This window comes from Trichinella spiralis, assembly GCF_000181795.1.
Source record: "Trichinella spiralis strain ISS 195 chromosome Unknown Scfld4, whole genome shotgun sequence".
Lineage (NCBI taxonomy): Eukaryota > Metazoa > Nematoda > Enoplea > Trichinellida > Trichinellidae > Trichinella > Trichinella spiralis.
Genome location: NW_003526943.1, coordinates 7,239,835 through 7,253,854, shown reverse-complemented (window position 1 = coordinate 7,253,854; position 14,020 = coordinate 7,239,835). Strand labels below are relative to the sequence as shown.

The 14,020-nt window shown below is 32.2% G+C and overlaps 3 protein-coding genes across 3 annotated transcripts; 1 reads left to right on the top strand and 2 right to left on the bottom strand.

Moving 5' to 3' along the window:
• Positions 1–2,928: 2,928 nt before the first annotated feature.
• Tsp_01758 (hypothetical protein) lies at positions 2,929–5,308 on the bottom strand. The gene is given in 5 exon segments (XM_003377540.1): positions 2,929–3,144; positions 3,157–3,236; positions 3,351–4,006; positions 4,136–4,195; positions 5,229–5,308. The coding sequence occupies 5 exon segments, from the start codon at positions 5,306–5,308 to the stop codon at positions 2,929–2,931; spliced, it is 1,092 nt and encodes a 363-aa protein (XP_003377588.1).
• A 233-nt stretch (positions 5,309–5,541) lies between these two features.
• Tsp_01759 (hypothetical protein) lies at positions 5,542–5,940 on the top strand. The gene is made up of 2 exons (XM_003377539.1): positions 5,542–5,580; positions 5,632–5,940. Exons 1-2 carry the CDS (start codon positions 5,542–5,544, stop codon positions 5,938–5,940), a joined length of 348 nt encoding a protein of 115 aa, XP_003377587.1.
• A 679-nt stretch (positions 5,941–6,619) lies between these two features.
• Positions 6,620–9,487, bottom strand: Tsp_01760 (calcium/calmodulin-dependent protein kinase kinase 1). Its single transcript, XM_003377538.1, has 11 exons — positions 9,065–9,487; positions 8,919–8,976; positions 8,580–8,698; positions 8,361–8,406; positions 8,015–8,088; positions 7,867–7,966; positions 7,513–7,541; positions 7,316–7,443; positions 7,187–7,199; positions 6,866–7,025; positions 6,620–6,804 (listed from the first exon to the last, which is right to left on the bottom strand). The coding sequence occupies exons 1-11, from the start codon at positions 9,485–9,487 to the stop codon at positions 6,620–6,622; spliced, it is 1,335 nt and encodes a 444-aa protein (XP_003377586.1).
• Between the last annotated feature and the right edge of the window lie 4,533 nt (positions 9,488–14,020).

Genomic DNA, 14,020 nt, shown 5'->3' with positions numbered 1-14,020 from the left:
CAATTGTAACTTTCCAACCATATTAATCATTTTCAATCATTTCTAAATTATATTTTAAAACTATTTTTATTTAAACAATCTTTAAAAATGCTTTAATTTTAAAATATCCATATTGAATACACAAATTTTAAACAACGTTGTGATCATTTAATTTATTCTTTAAAATGCATACTTGTCAACCATTTATAATAAAATATTATTATCACAGTTTGTAATAATTGTTATGTTGTTTTTGCAATAATTAATTCTATTTAAATTTGCAATCAATTTTTTGGCTTAATTTGCAGCATTTTATGTAAGCATATGTTCATTCAGCAGTGATCGTCGATTTTAATTTTTGCATACTAAAGTTGAACATTAACAATATTTCAGATTAAAAGTTGTCAAAATGAGCTACAAAAGTTGCGAAAGGTTTGTTTTGCATAATTTTGAAAGCCAAAACGGCATGCGATGCTAAAATACATTTTGCATGTTTAGGATTGTTGGTTATTTTTTTCTTGCAATTTTGTCATTCCATGCAGAATGTGCAAACGGTTTTATCATGATGATCAATGAAAGGATGTTTCACTTCTTGTGAAGAAGCATACGTTGGGATGCAGTTTGGTTGTTGTTGTGGGGGAAGTGAAATTTAAGATGATGATAGCAAAGCATGCGTCCTTGACTAGTTTACAAGTTGGAAAATGACCCGCATTCTTAAGCGCCATTTCGATCGACTTTGAAATCGAATATCTTCGCCAGTTAATGAAAAACACATCACAAGGGCGGAGGCGTGCAAAATGCCGAGTAGGTGTGAAATAGGGGTCGCAATGTGGCGCTTGTTTGTGCTGTAATGTGCGGATGATGCGACTATTCACAAGCGACGGGAGAAGAAATTGGGGCTGTGTCGTCCAGTACCAGGGGAATGCATTCGCAAGTGTTTTGGCCCTGACCGTTTCATTTTGGTAATCATCAAAGCCGGCTTCTTGTTTATTTTCCAAACTCTGGCCATTCGTTGCTTGTCACTTGATACAAACAAACTGTTTGGCTGCTTCTCATCAGCATTATTGCTTTTTCCATCCCATTCATTCATTCATTCATTCATTCATCTATTTATTCATTGTTGTCAACTTTTTCCATTTGCAATTAATTCATTAGTAAGTATGCCTTTCTAATATAGTCTTTATTTCTTATTATTTATTCGATTTGCATATTTGCTTATTCGAAAAAACATCTATTCAATCATATTACAGTTATGTGCATGAGCAATTAGCTGAGACGGCATGTGCTGTTTTCAAGTTGACAAAGCTTTAGCTTCGAGAGGAAAATTAATGAATGCGGAGGGATAGTAAGGAGAAAAGTGAAACACAGAGACAGTACCGCCCACATTGAAGTCCCCATTGTTCATTTAGCACAAAGCGACCAGTCCGGGACGACTCCCTACTTGGTAGTTATTGCTTGTTCATTTTGTTGAAAAAAACTGGTCAAATCAAATAATTCTGATTCGATTCTGCTTTCCCGCTTCATTTAGCTCAGGCAGGAAATTTCGAATTTTAATTCTTCTAATGCAAATCAACATCAATTTGCTCATTAATTCTTCGAACAATCCTCTTCGAACGTTGCTGTATTGCAAATTATTTTGCAACACTATGCAAACTTGCAAAGCATAAAACACATTCTATCTCTGCAAAAGAAATCTCATTCTAGTAATCTTTTTGTTTATTTGTTTGTTTTTTATTAATTTTTAATAATTTTCTCAAGCGTATGGTATTTTTGTTGCAAAACTTGTAAATGTAAAGAAGTATCCTCTATTGCAATGAACACACGAATCAATAGAAAAGTGCAATAACAAACAATCAGTTGCAATTTTTCATTTTCCTGATTTTCAAAAATAGAATTGGAAATAATGAAATTTGAAAATTTCATTTGCAATTTGGAAAATGAAATTTTATCTATATTCTTTTTTTTCATGAAGGGTCGCATCATCAGTAAGCATATCATGGTTTTTCTGATGATGCATTGAATATATCTGTACAAGTAGTTGGTTTTGTATTGTTTTTTCCATCTTAAAAATGATCACTGTTACTCATAACGAAATTAGTTCAAATGAATTAGTCTTGATGATGCTGTTATTCCATTTATGTTCATTTTTTTCATTTCAATTTTTCCTTTATCATAAATATTGAAATAATCATTTAATGGCATTTTTCAATGTCAATTTCTTTTTGATGTAAAAACTGCCTCTCTCAAGGGAAGATTTCAATATTATCTGCATGGCTGACATTTCCTGGTTTTGTAATATGGGAAATGCAATTTCCCACGCAATTTTATATTATTCTGCATACTTGGTGGAATGGATAAAGTCGATGTTGAAGAATGAAAGAAAATATTTCAAAACAAAATAGCAGGTACAAGGAAAAATGATATGAAAACCGCAATGGTATGGCGTGTATTATTTTGCAAGCGTTCCTCTTGAAGTGGTTAATCATTTATTACTGTTCTAGTTGAATAGAATGATGAAAGATTACTTTTGTCAATATATTTCCATGTTAATGCTAAAGGCAAATTGCGGGTAAATAAGATGAACTGTCAAAATGAAGGTGTAGCTGTTCAGTCGTTAGTGCAGGAAATTAGCCTGAGATGATTTCATCACTGCTGTATTATAGATAAAATTCATAAAACCCTTCAAACTGTTTGTGCGGTCTTGTGATTAGTAGAGTTTTATTAATTTGTTGAATAAATATTTTTCCATTTTACCTCCATTTTTTGCTATTCAGAAGAAATCAGAAATGACAAGTGAAAGATGTTTAACTGTTGTTGTTGTTTATTCATTTCATTCATTTATTTATTTATTTACATCACGCATCATGTCGGATGCATTCATTTTTTACAAAATTTCCTATGTCACTCTTGTTGATGCGCATTCACTCACTTTCACTGTTGTGTTTTACATTAGCAATGACGACCCAGATGCTCTTTGCACGTGTCTTCTGTGTCAGGCGGTGTCGCGCTCGAAAAGTTGTTCAGGCAAGATAGCTTGTCGCCTGTAGTCGCCTGTTTTGTAGCGTGTATAAAATAAACGACATTATTTTCCGCCTGGCAGTAGTCTGTTGCTATTCCACCAAGCTGTTTGGTGCTCAGATTGCTTAAGACTTCAACAGCACATACCTACATACATACATACATATATACACATTCCCTTTTCTGATACATATTATTGGTTTGCTGTTTAGACATACACACGGATACATAGACATCTTCTACATAGACAGATACATAATAATAATAATAATGCTGGTCAGTGATACGTGCCGTACGGCTGCTATGCCAACAACAGCCCCTTCAACTCTCGGTTCTACCTTGGAAGAGAAAACTCGTCGCATACTCGGTTGGACTGACCAGTACACGCCAACAATTGGCGGTGATTATTATGCGTCGATCACATCTCGTGCGGAAAAGGGACGCAAGCATCGACGATGGAACACACCCAATTCGTATTATTCTCCATATCAGCCACGGACAGCGCGGACAGTGGATCACTCGACCCCAGTGGGCGCCCAGCTGACTCCTCCTCCGTCGCCTGTTGTTGTACAAAATGGAACCACGGTCTATGGTCCTTGCAGTGGTGCATTCCAACTTCCAACTTGCCATGCAACCAACGCCCAGCAGGATCCGATCGCTTATTCGCCGCTGTCGCCTAGCAACAGCGCCAACGGGGCGGCGTTTGAATTTCCCACCCCGCCGCCGACTGTAATCAACGAAGATGCGGTGAAAAGTCCCCGTTCCGCTGCGGCGGTGTTCGAGCTGCTTAGGAAGAAGATGCCAAATTTGTCGAAAGAGCCGAACCGTTTTCGAACCCTGGTCGACATGGTTGCCAGCGTGATCGAGCTCGAATCCCAGCTGAATCAGCTGAAAGAGGAGACCAGGAAAATGAACGGTATGTTGAACAATTGCAAAGCTTGCTGGCCACTGGCAACAGATGTCAGCTTCGAACAGCCGGGTAAAGTGGAAGAGCCAGCTTTGAACGTTGCTTGCAAAGTTGAGGTAAGTAAAATTTCATCATTACTGTTGTTGTCGTTTATTATTTGCTGTTTTTAATTACTGGCTTTTTTCTCAAATCAAAATTCTGTATAATAAGGGGTAGGGAAAGGGAAAAAACTTCCTCCTAGTAGAAAAATCTTCAGCCTTGAAATTCTGCTTTCCGCTTGACGTAGTGGACCTGTTTTTTTTCCTTTTTATTTTATTTTATTTTAAAGCGGTGAGTTCAGCAATTTTCCGCATTTGAACAAAATGGCGTGGAAGCGTGAAATTCAGTTAGAGAAATTGTTTTTTTTAACAAAGAAACACCATTTAAAAACTTTCTATTTTAAAAAGAAAAAATATTTTTTCTTAAAATTTATTGCAATAAAACTTTTTTTAAATTTTCAGCTACTTTAAAATTTGGGTGATTTGTAGCTTTGTTTTCTTATTGTCATATTTGCAAATTTTTAAATTCAATTACTCAGTGCTTTCAAATTCAATTATGAACTATGAACTTCTGAAAAAGAAAAGTAACAGTTATTTTTTTAAAAAAGTGTCATTTATCAAACAAGCGGAAAAATAATGTCGAATAAAGTATCATATTTTCTGTCGTCATTTTACAGCTTGTTTATTCAATTTTCCACTTTGAACATCGATGCTTCAGTTATTGAAAATCATGTCGGCAATAAATAATCAAGTACATTAATTATAATGAAACATTTTAAAATCAAAACTGATTTGTCTGTTCGAAATTATAAGAATAGCACGGTTTCTGAAAATGTAACAAACTGCCGTTAAAAACCTAAATTGGTGTAAAAAATGATTGATAATGAATAATAGTTTTCTGAATTTGGAAATCACTGAAACGTTTGTTTCCATTTTTAAATAACTCAGTGTTTCAGTTTCACTGAAGCGTTTCACAGAAAACATCTACATACAATATTCTGATGCTGTTATTTTCAGTTTCATTCGATATTTTTCGTCAACACTACTGTGTGCATAGTTGAATCGCTAGTGAGGCAGATTTTACTTCACAACTGTAAGGCAAATAATTATAATTTGAAAATTGCTTCAGAAATGACAATGATCAATTTTGACTCACCTGATTAGATTAAAAATTAAAAATTTAAATAAAAAAAGCATGCTAAAGCTAACTTTCTCAGTGCCGGTCGGAGGCTTACACGGCACTGTAGAGAAACTTGTTTTCACTGGACAGTATTCATTTTTCTGACCGCCTACGGACGCACACGTCCTCAATCAGCACAGGCGATGTCCAACCTGTACCAGGCACCGCTTTCATTGTCCATTGCATAATCGTCACTAATTCGGAACGCTTTCAAGGTTGCCTGTAGCCTCTGGGAAACCCGACGTCTGTACCTACTTTCTCACCGCAGTGCTGTCTGTCGCTTTCACTTTTTCTTCACTCATCATGTCCAAACGACAGTCCTGATTTCTTTTTCTTTTTCCTTTTTTGTGTCTGTATGTTTTTGTATTCTAATTTTACACTTCATTTATCGCTGTTGGAAATTTCATATCAACAAAACAATGCATTTAAAAATTTTACCGTATCTTAAAAACAATCAAGTTCTATCCTGTCTTACTATCATAACAGAAGTGTAATTTTTCTTTTTTAAGGATTCACAATTCTTGCCGACAGAGACCGATGTTCCTGATGATTTAGTGGGTATTGATGTGACTGCATTCAGATCGTTGGTCAAAGAAAATTGTTTCGCCAGTCCAGTGTCCGTTGAGTCAGTCAGTGTGAGTGATTCATTCCTACCGGATGACTCTCCTGAATTTGATCTGGCCAGTGGTCAAGATCTTCCTACTGTGTTTGGCTTTTCCATGGACACTTTAAACACTGCAAATTCAGCACTGAATGCTGATCCACATTTTGCCTTTTTCGATGATTCTTTGAATGTCATGGTGCCGTCATTTATTTGATTCACTTTTTTATTCTATTCGTACACGGGCGAGATTCACTCAGTCATCACCGCCATAGCAGAAACACTGTCTGCAGCCATTTCAGGCAAAATTTTTATTTCAATTTTTTTATATGAAACAAGAAGTATTTTTTTACTGTTTCTCATTTTATTTTGTTTCTTTTGTCTTCGAATTTAGAATATTTTTTCATTTGTAGAAAATTTTTAATTAAATAGCATATACAAAGTTCTCTGGAATTTGTTTTCATGTTGGCATTTGTTAACATCAATGACAAAATATAAATTTCAATTTTGAAACCTCAACGCACAGTAACAAATTTATTATCTCATACTTTCATATGTGGTTTTCACTTTTAAAAAATATTTCTTTACAATTCCACTTTCACAGAATATACAAAGCATTATAAGTAGTTGTTTAAATATTATTCATTGAGTGAAACATTTCTTTCACGACGATGTTTTATCTAATAAAATTAATTAATCATACTTAAATTTTTTTATTGTTTACAACATGCTTTGCACAACTGGCGTCACAAAATTTGGCAATATTAATTCTGAAATGCAAACAACCTGACAGTGAGTCAATCAGCACCAAATATGACTTAAACGTTCAACTTGACCTAAATATTTGCCATTCCATCGTAAGCAAGCTTTACGCAACAGAAACAGTTCAAAGCTTCTTACTGAATATCCATTCTGAGAAATTCTTCTGAAAGAACACTATTTGCTGTACACTTTTCTCTGGGTGAGGACCCAAGTCGATCAGCAGACCTTGAAGGCCGGCTATTTGCTCCGCCCCTCTTTTTCCGCAGAGGATTGCAAAAACTTCGATGAAAGCCCATTAGCTTGATTAGAGCTATCGTATCTATTATTCAAATAACAAACAATATGTAATGAGCATGAATTAAGAAACCTGTAAAAATTACCAAGTCCAGGAATAACTTTTACAGAATTTTTCACATCTTTTTCAGATATTTTTACCATTTCGTTGTGTTGTTCTGGTTCATGCAAAGGTTTAGTAGAGTTCGCTGTAACCCATGGATGTTCTTTTATCTGTGAAAGTGTATATCGTTTCTCTGGTTCTTTCTGAAGAATTTTTATGAGCAAATCTTTCAAGGAATCATTTACTTCAGGCCTAGAATGCAAGTAAGTGACATATAACACTCTAACTTATAATAACATATAAACAATATGTATAATTATGTTTCATTTTTTCGTTCATATCAGTTATAATTACAGTTATTTACAAGCATGTAGTGTCTAACAATAAATTTTATAATTTTTTACGTAAATAGATTATACTATATTATACCATATGAAATTGAGGAAATCATAATTAGCAGTAAATGGTTATAGCTGTATTTAAGGAAGCTTACTTTTCTGGAAAACACAGAGGCTCTGTTTTTATTTTTTTATACAAAATAATTGAGTATGGAGCTTTAAATGGCACATCACCGTATACAAGTGAAAATAGGGTTACACCAAGTGACCAAATATCTTGCGCCTATAAGTTTTACAGGTAAATCAAATACTAAACATATAATTCAGATATCAAATTTAGAATAAAACTTACGCGTCCACTATAAAAGTGATCTTCATCTTCTAAAATCAGAAAAATTTACTTAATAAACAGATCCAAAAAAAGGAATTTCATCTTTCATATTTTATCAAAAACACTGTCACATTTTATTACTGCTATTTTACTTTCAGAAATTCAAAACAAACAAATTTTCTTAATTTAGCATTTCTCAAGCTTAGTCTTATTTTAATATTATTCCTCTTATAAATTTTCGAAAAACAAGCGCTACGTAAACATTTTAGAAGCAACTTACAATAATAAAATATTAAAATTAAATAGAACATAAGACGGGACATCCTCGATTCAGTTATTATTAAATGTATTTTTTAGTTACTTTTTGTTTCTTACCTGTCAAAGATTCTGGTGCCATGAAAGCAGGAGTACCTGCAGTGCCTGTTAAAAAGGCATCTAAACCAGTGAATTCACGTGAAACTCCAAAATCTGTTATCTGAAATGAATTATTATTTATAATCAAAAAAGACAATTCTTTTGTAACCTTGACATATCCAGTATCACTGAGTAGCATATTTGACGGCTTCAGATCTCTGTGAACTATCTTTTGGCAATGTACTACAATATAATAAATAATGATAATAATAATAATAATAAGATTCAGAAAAAAAGTACAGTATTCTATTCCTAATAGAACATCTCGAAAATACTTCCACGCCACGTGTTCAGATAATGGTGAATTAGTGGGAATTTTCAAAATTGGGCTTTAATAAGAAAAGAAACAAATTAAAATTGTAGCAACAAAAGCGGATTCCGAAGATACCCGTTTTTGACGTATTCAAATACTAAAAAAAGTCAAATATTAGTACTGCCAGTTATTTACTACTTACTATTATTACCCATAAACAAGTAGTCGTTTGTCGTATCCTCTAATACCTAAAATAAAAATACTCATATATATATATTTATTTATTTAAATGAAACTTCTTTGGTTTAATTAATTAATTAATTTATAAAGGCTTAATTAAAAAGTTATTTTTGATTTCAAAACTGCGCCATTTTTCAGTAAAATACTAACCAACATTTTAAAATGTGAAGCAGAACTTTACCTCAACTAATTTAACAATATTTGGATGATTAATTTTTTTCAAAATTGCAATTTCACAATATATTCTTGATAGTGGATCTTGAATTTTGCACATCCGTGACTTGCGAACTGGCGGACGACCTAAAATGCTTTTTCATTTGAAAAGAAATGCACATCTGAAAGTTGGTTATATATTAAGCTTTGAAAATAATCAAACTGAACGATAGGCATGACTCATAACTGATCAAAACTTACGAAACATTGCAAACTTTTTCAACAACTTTTTCTTGTCTACAATTTTCATTGCCTGAATGAAAAAATCCTTTACTGTATCGTGTGTTTTATCAATAATGTAGAATACGTACAAAATATTGTTGTCTCTTTGTATCGTAGACAAGTTTTACTGACCCATAGGCTCCCTTAAATGTATAATTAACCATGCATAGAAAAAAATACATATTGAAACATCACACATTAAAAAAATTATATTTTAGCATGCGTGCATACTTGTCCAATGCAACTCATAATTTGATATTCTCGAATTTCAGTCTCAGCACCAAATGCATTCAACGAATCCGTACGACTGATGACAGGAGGTGAACAACTTCCAGGAGGTCGGTTAAAAGAGCTTGTTCGTCGGATTGAAATCCACTTTGGTGACTTATCAGAATTCATCGACGATTCTGATGCCATAAAAAAGCAGTGGGCTTGATCAGGTGCAGAATTCAGATCGTCTAACTTTTGCATATCTGATAACGTTTCGCTGTACATATGCAGCTGTTCCTTACACGAGGCAGAACTGGCAAGCAACGAATGTGCCGGATTTGTTTTTAAACTATTTGCAAAGTCAGCCTTTTGGTCAGATCGAACGCATTCTTCGCTCATCGCAGATGATTCATCTGAACCGTAATGCATTTCCATATTAGTCATTTTGTTCACTTTTTTTCTGACGGAAAACAAGCTATCATCAGAAAGTGGTGAGAAAAGCTATAATTAGACAGACATTTTTTGAATATCCAAAAACGAAAAATAAAATTAATATCCGAAATTGCTATATTCTTTTGCATCACCTGCTTGAATAATGATTAGAAATGGGTGCACACACAAAATCAGCTAGTGTTCAATGCAGCAATTACGCATAACTTGTCTGTGATCATTAAGATACTTGTCAGTGATCGAGCAATTTTTATACAATTTCACAAAAAAGCAATCAACCACCTTCGAAGTATGTAATTTTTGGGAATTGAAACGCAAATCCGCAGAAAGTTAAACAAATGCTGAAACGACTAGACATAATATTGAAATCAATGACACACGTCAAATCAATCTAATCGAACTGGGAATTTGCCCATCATTTCGTATTAGCATATTTTCCAAGTTCAATCGTATCTAATCAAAAGTGCAAGCTTTATTAGCATGGCATTTTCAATATTAACCTCCTTTCCTCTCTTTGAAAAAATGTTTGATTTAATTTTTTAGAAAAACAAATGAAACGAAGAAACGACATCGAGCCGCAGCAAATTCAATACGCAAATTAAAGTTGTTCTTAAACATTCAATACAGATTTATATTTTTTTAAATATGTATTTACTTCATTTCGTGTAAAGTTTTATAAGAAAAAAGCCCTGTTGAACAGGGCTAAATCTAAAATTTCATCATTTAATCATTTGCATATTTTTGTAAAAGAAAGGAAATGAATTTCAAAAAATTGTTTAAAAAATGTAAAATTAAAAATAAATTTGTGCATTTTAGTAGACTAAGCCAGCCCTTGAGAGGAAATTAAAAACTGTTGAAGTAAAAAGCCAATTTTGCAGCTTGAACAATCTGATGAAAAGGTTTCCAACGTTATTGCGCGAGTAGTAATCATTTATTGCAAGGCAGTTTTTAATCAGGCACGTTCGTATCCAATCCTTGAGGGATGCTTTGCAAATAAATCCAATGCAAATAAATAATGAATGCTGTCAACTTCTTTTTTTCGAAACTATCATTTTCAAAATTTCGAATTATCTAATGACGGTAAGAGGAAAATTTGTTTCGGCATTTCTCACACACACATACACACATTTCACTAATCACTTCAAAAGATATTTTCACACTTTTCAACACTGCAAAGCACATATATAATATTCCATTAATTGTCGCTTTGACAAAAATAAATGATACAGTGCCGCATTGTAGGTGATCAGGATGCGAAGAAAAGCTGATTAATAATAATACTAATAATGATACTCCCATTAAGTATATGAATTTTGAAATTTTCAGATATTGCTTGCATACATATTTAATTCACAGAGAGAAAAAAGTATTGCAATAAATATTTCATCAATTAGCTTTTGTGCATAAATTGCAAATTTCAGTGATTCTGAAAGAAAGAACGCATTGATTTCTGCTTTCCTAGTGATGTCATCTCTTTTTTTATTAATAATTTTTTTATTTCATAAACTTTCAATTCTACAAGTGAGCAGTTATGCTTTAAACAAATTAAATAATTTAATTTCATAATTGCAAAGTGATTAGATCATCAATTATTTATTCGCACTTTATTCTTTAGCCATATTTTTAAAATTTCATTAAATTCAAATATACTTACAGTATGAAGTGACTTTTGTTATATTAAACTGTTTTTTCTTTAAATTAAATAAAAATAAATATTTGGGAATAGAAATGAACAAAAGTGATCACCGAAAAAATTATTTCAGTTTGAGATGAACAATTTGATAGCACTCTTTTGTTTCGTGATAAATTATGCACTTAACTGTTAACTAGATGGCCATTACTTTACATTATTGCTATTTCAACTGTAAACTGATGACTTTAGAGGTCTACAATCATGGAAATAGACTTTTCATGAAAACACAAAAAATTAAAAAAACACATGAAAATTTTGTTTTTTATATTAATAATTGAATGCTCTAAACAAAGACCAATTTTGACTATGATTGACTATATTGTAGATGACTTTTTTGTCATGCTGAGTCTTCAATATCAACTCCAAATAAAAAAAAGAAAAGTTTAAATAATAAGGGAAAAATCAATGATTTGTTTAAATTTTCAATAACGCAACAGACCTTCCAATTATCCTTTAAACATGCTCGAACACTTGAAAACACGTTGTACAAGCCAGTGATGAAAAACTCCATCCTAGAATGGCAAACGATGCACGACAATGATGAAAAACATACATTCCGCTATCTCACAACCTGCCATAATAAAATAGCTTCAGCTGGCATAACTGATTTCAATGGGAAAACAAAGTTTTGATAAATTAGATTTTGTGGCGAAATGTTTCACATTCGCAATTCTTCTATTCGAACATGCTTTGCAAGCGGATGATGCCTTGCGGCGCATCGCTGCTTGGAAAAGCAGCTAATTACTAGTTGCAGTTTGCCAGCAGCCCCACCCCAAAATCAAAAGTCTTCCTTCACTTTTAATAAGAAATATCATCATTGTCAATACAACCAACCATGCTTTTCTTCATGCTTGCTTTTCTGTCTATTAACTTACTGAGTTGATTCATTTTTTCTGTAAATTAAAAAAATTACCCTGTCATAATTGTGAAGAATGCATGGAAATAATATTTCAATTGACCACTGGGACTATCAACAAATTGGCATGTTGTGAAATTCCATCAGCAATAGACAAATGTGATTGCCAAAATTGAGGGTTCACTTCAAATCGACAAATCAAATCGCACAAGCACACACAATCCCAAAACGCTTGAGATGAATCTGTATTTTCAAATGCATGCTTTTATTATTTTTTCTTATAGAACAAATGTCACGTCATGTTCATATGCGCATTGCAATTATAGGCATTTTCAACTGACATCAATTGGAAAATTCATTTATTATTTTACAAGTGAAATTGTTTTAAAAAGATTTTTTTTGGATAGAAAACTCTATCCAGAGAGCATTTTAAGCATTCAAAAAGCATTTCGTAATTATATATTTATTCAATGAAATAAAAGAAAAAAAACAATCGAATGCAATGCAGACTGTATAAATCGATGAGATGCTATTTCAAACCACTGAATTGCTGTATTTGTTTCACCCTTGAATATTTCATGGAAACAAGCAAATAAATTGGATAATTTTAAGCCGACTAACAATTGTAGCAGCAAAAATATTTGTCAAGTAAATTTTGAAAATTGTTGGTGAAAATTATTTTAGAAAGATTAAAAACTGCAACAAATCTGCCAAAATATACGCAATTTGCATAATTTTGAATCCCAGTTTCTTCTCTTCATAATCACTCTCGTAGTTGTTTTGCTCGAAGCAAGTGACAAAGGCTGATTTCAAGCGATTAATCAATTTCTTGGAATAAATTGATTACTGAATGCTGTTTGCTGTTGATGAATAGTGAACTGGCTGAATTTTTCAATTTTAATTTCTTAGAAAGTGTTAAACTTTATATAACCGATTTGAAAAAAAATAATAATTTCAGCAATTTACAAATGTTTTGATGCCCAGTTCAGTTGAGCATATATTCCATAGTATTTACATTATATCAAAAGTGAAGAAGCATAAAATTAACGAGAGGCTTTGTAAATACTTGGTTTATAATTAAAACTGAAATAAACTTATTGTTATCATCTTGAACTGTGCTTTAATTTTAAAAAATTCTAATAAAGTAGTTGAACCATATCCAGTATCCATTATTATGATTAGGATCATCCATAAAGCTGCATGCTTGGAAATGCAGGCTAATTTTATTTGAAAAAATATAATAAAAACTCATTTTTTCAAAATCAGTTCAATGATTGATCAATAGTAAATCAGTTATTAATATGTAAAGCATATGTAAAAGGTGTATATTTCTTTTGTTGGAAAGAACAATGCTATTGCTATACAAATTAAATAGGCTACTCATCTGATGGTAATAAACAATCCACGTTTGCATGCTGAATAAAAAATTGAAATAATTTGAAAGTGATTAATAACTTTTTTTTTAAAAACAGATGTCTATATTAAATTATATTCTTCATTTTATGTTTCATTTTTCTGTCGTATGTGAGCTGTGAAAAAATGAAATTAAAACTTGCATTATTCATTTTATCAAAGCTGAATAGTGTGCAAACAAAAAAAATGAATTTTTTTTGCAGAAGATGCTTACAGCTTTGCAGAAGATTAAAAATTTTTATCTCCAGTGATAGTACAAACAGCAAGTAGTAGTACAGTATGATTTTTTACCTGTGCTGCTTGAAATAAATAATCAAGTTTATTAAGCAAAGAAATGAAAGTTTTCAATGTAATAAACAGCTTACTTTAGTTACATTTACCAAAAAAAGTATGTGATACAATTATAATGTAAGAAAATAGGCAGATAAACATGCATGAGAATATCTGTGTGTGTGTGCATGGATAATGCAAATTTAAGTTATAAAAAACATGCTGCTGTAAACAAAAAAAGAAGATTGATTCTGGTGTTTTGTTATTGAATTTTCCGCTTAATTGCAGAAGAATA

Excerpts from the sequence above, each read along its gene's own strand:
- Tsp_01758 (XM_003377540.1), bottom strand. The coding sequence starts at position 5,308 with ATGCAATGGACAATGAAAGCGGTGCCTGGTACAGGTTGGACATCGCCT. Across the intron at positions 4,196-5,228 it reads GACGTGTGCGTCCGTAGGCG|GTCCACTACGTCAAGCGGAA; the intron begins GTCAGAAAAATG and ends GAAAAAAAACAG. Across the intron at positions 3,237-3,350 it reads TCCAACCGAGTATGCGACGA|AAGATGTCTATGTATCCGTG; the intron begins GTTTTCTCTTCC and ends CTGTCTATGTAG.
- Tsp_01759 (XM_003377539.1), top strand. The coding sequence starts at position 5,542 with ATGCATTTAAAAATTTTACCGTATCTTAAAAACAATCAA. Across the intron at positions 5,581-5,631 it reads CGTATCTTAAAAACAATCAA|GATTCACAATTCTTGCCGAC; the intron begins GTTCTATCCTGT and ends TTCTTTTTTAAG.
- Tsp_01760 (XM_003377538.1), bottom strand. The coding sequence starts at position 9,487 with ATGACTAATATGGAAATGCATTACGGTTCAGATGAATCATCTGCGATG. Across the intron at positions 8,977-9,064 it reads TTATGAGTTGCATTGGACAA|GGAGCCTATGGGTCAGTAAA; the intron begins GTATGCACGCAT and ends TATACATTTAAG. Across the intron at positions 8,089-8,360 it reads CTTGTTTATGGGTAATAATA|TACATTGCCAAAAGATAGTT; the intron begins GTAAGTAGTAAA and ends ATTATATTGTAG.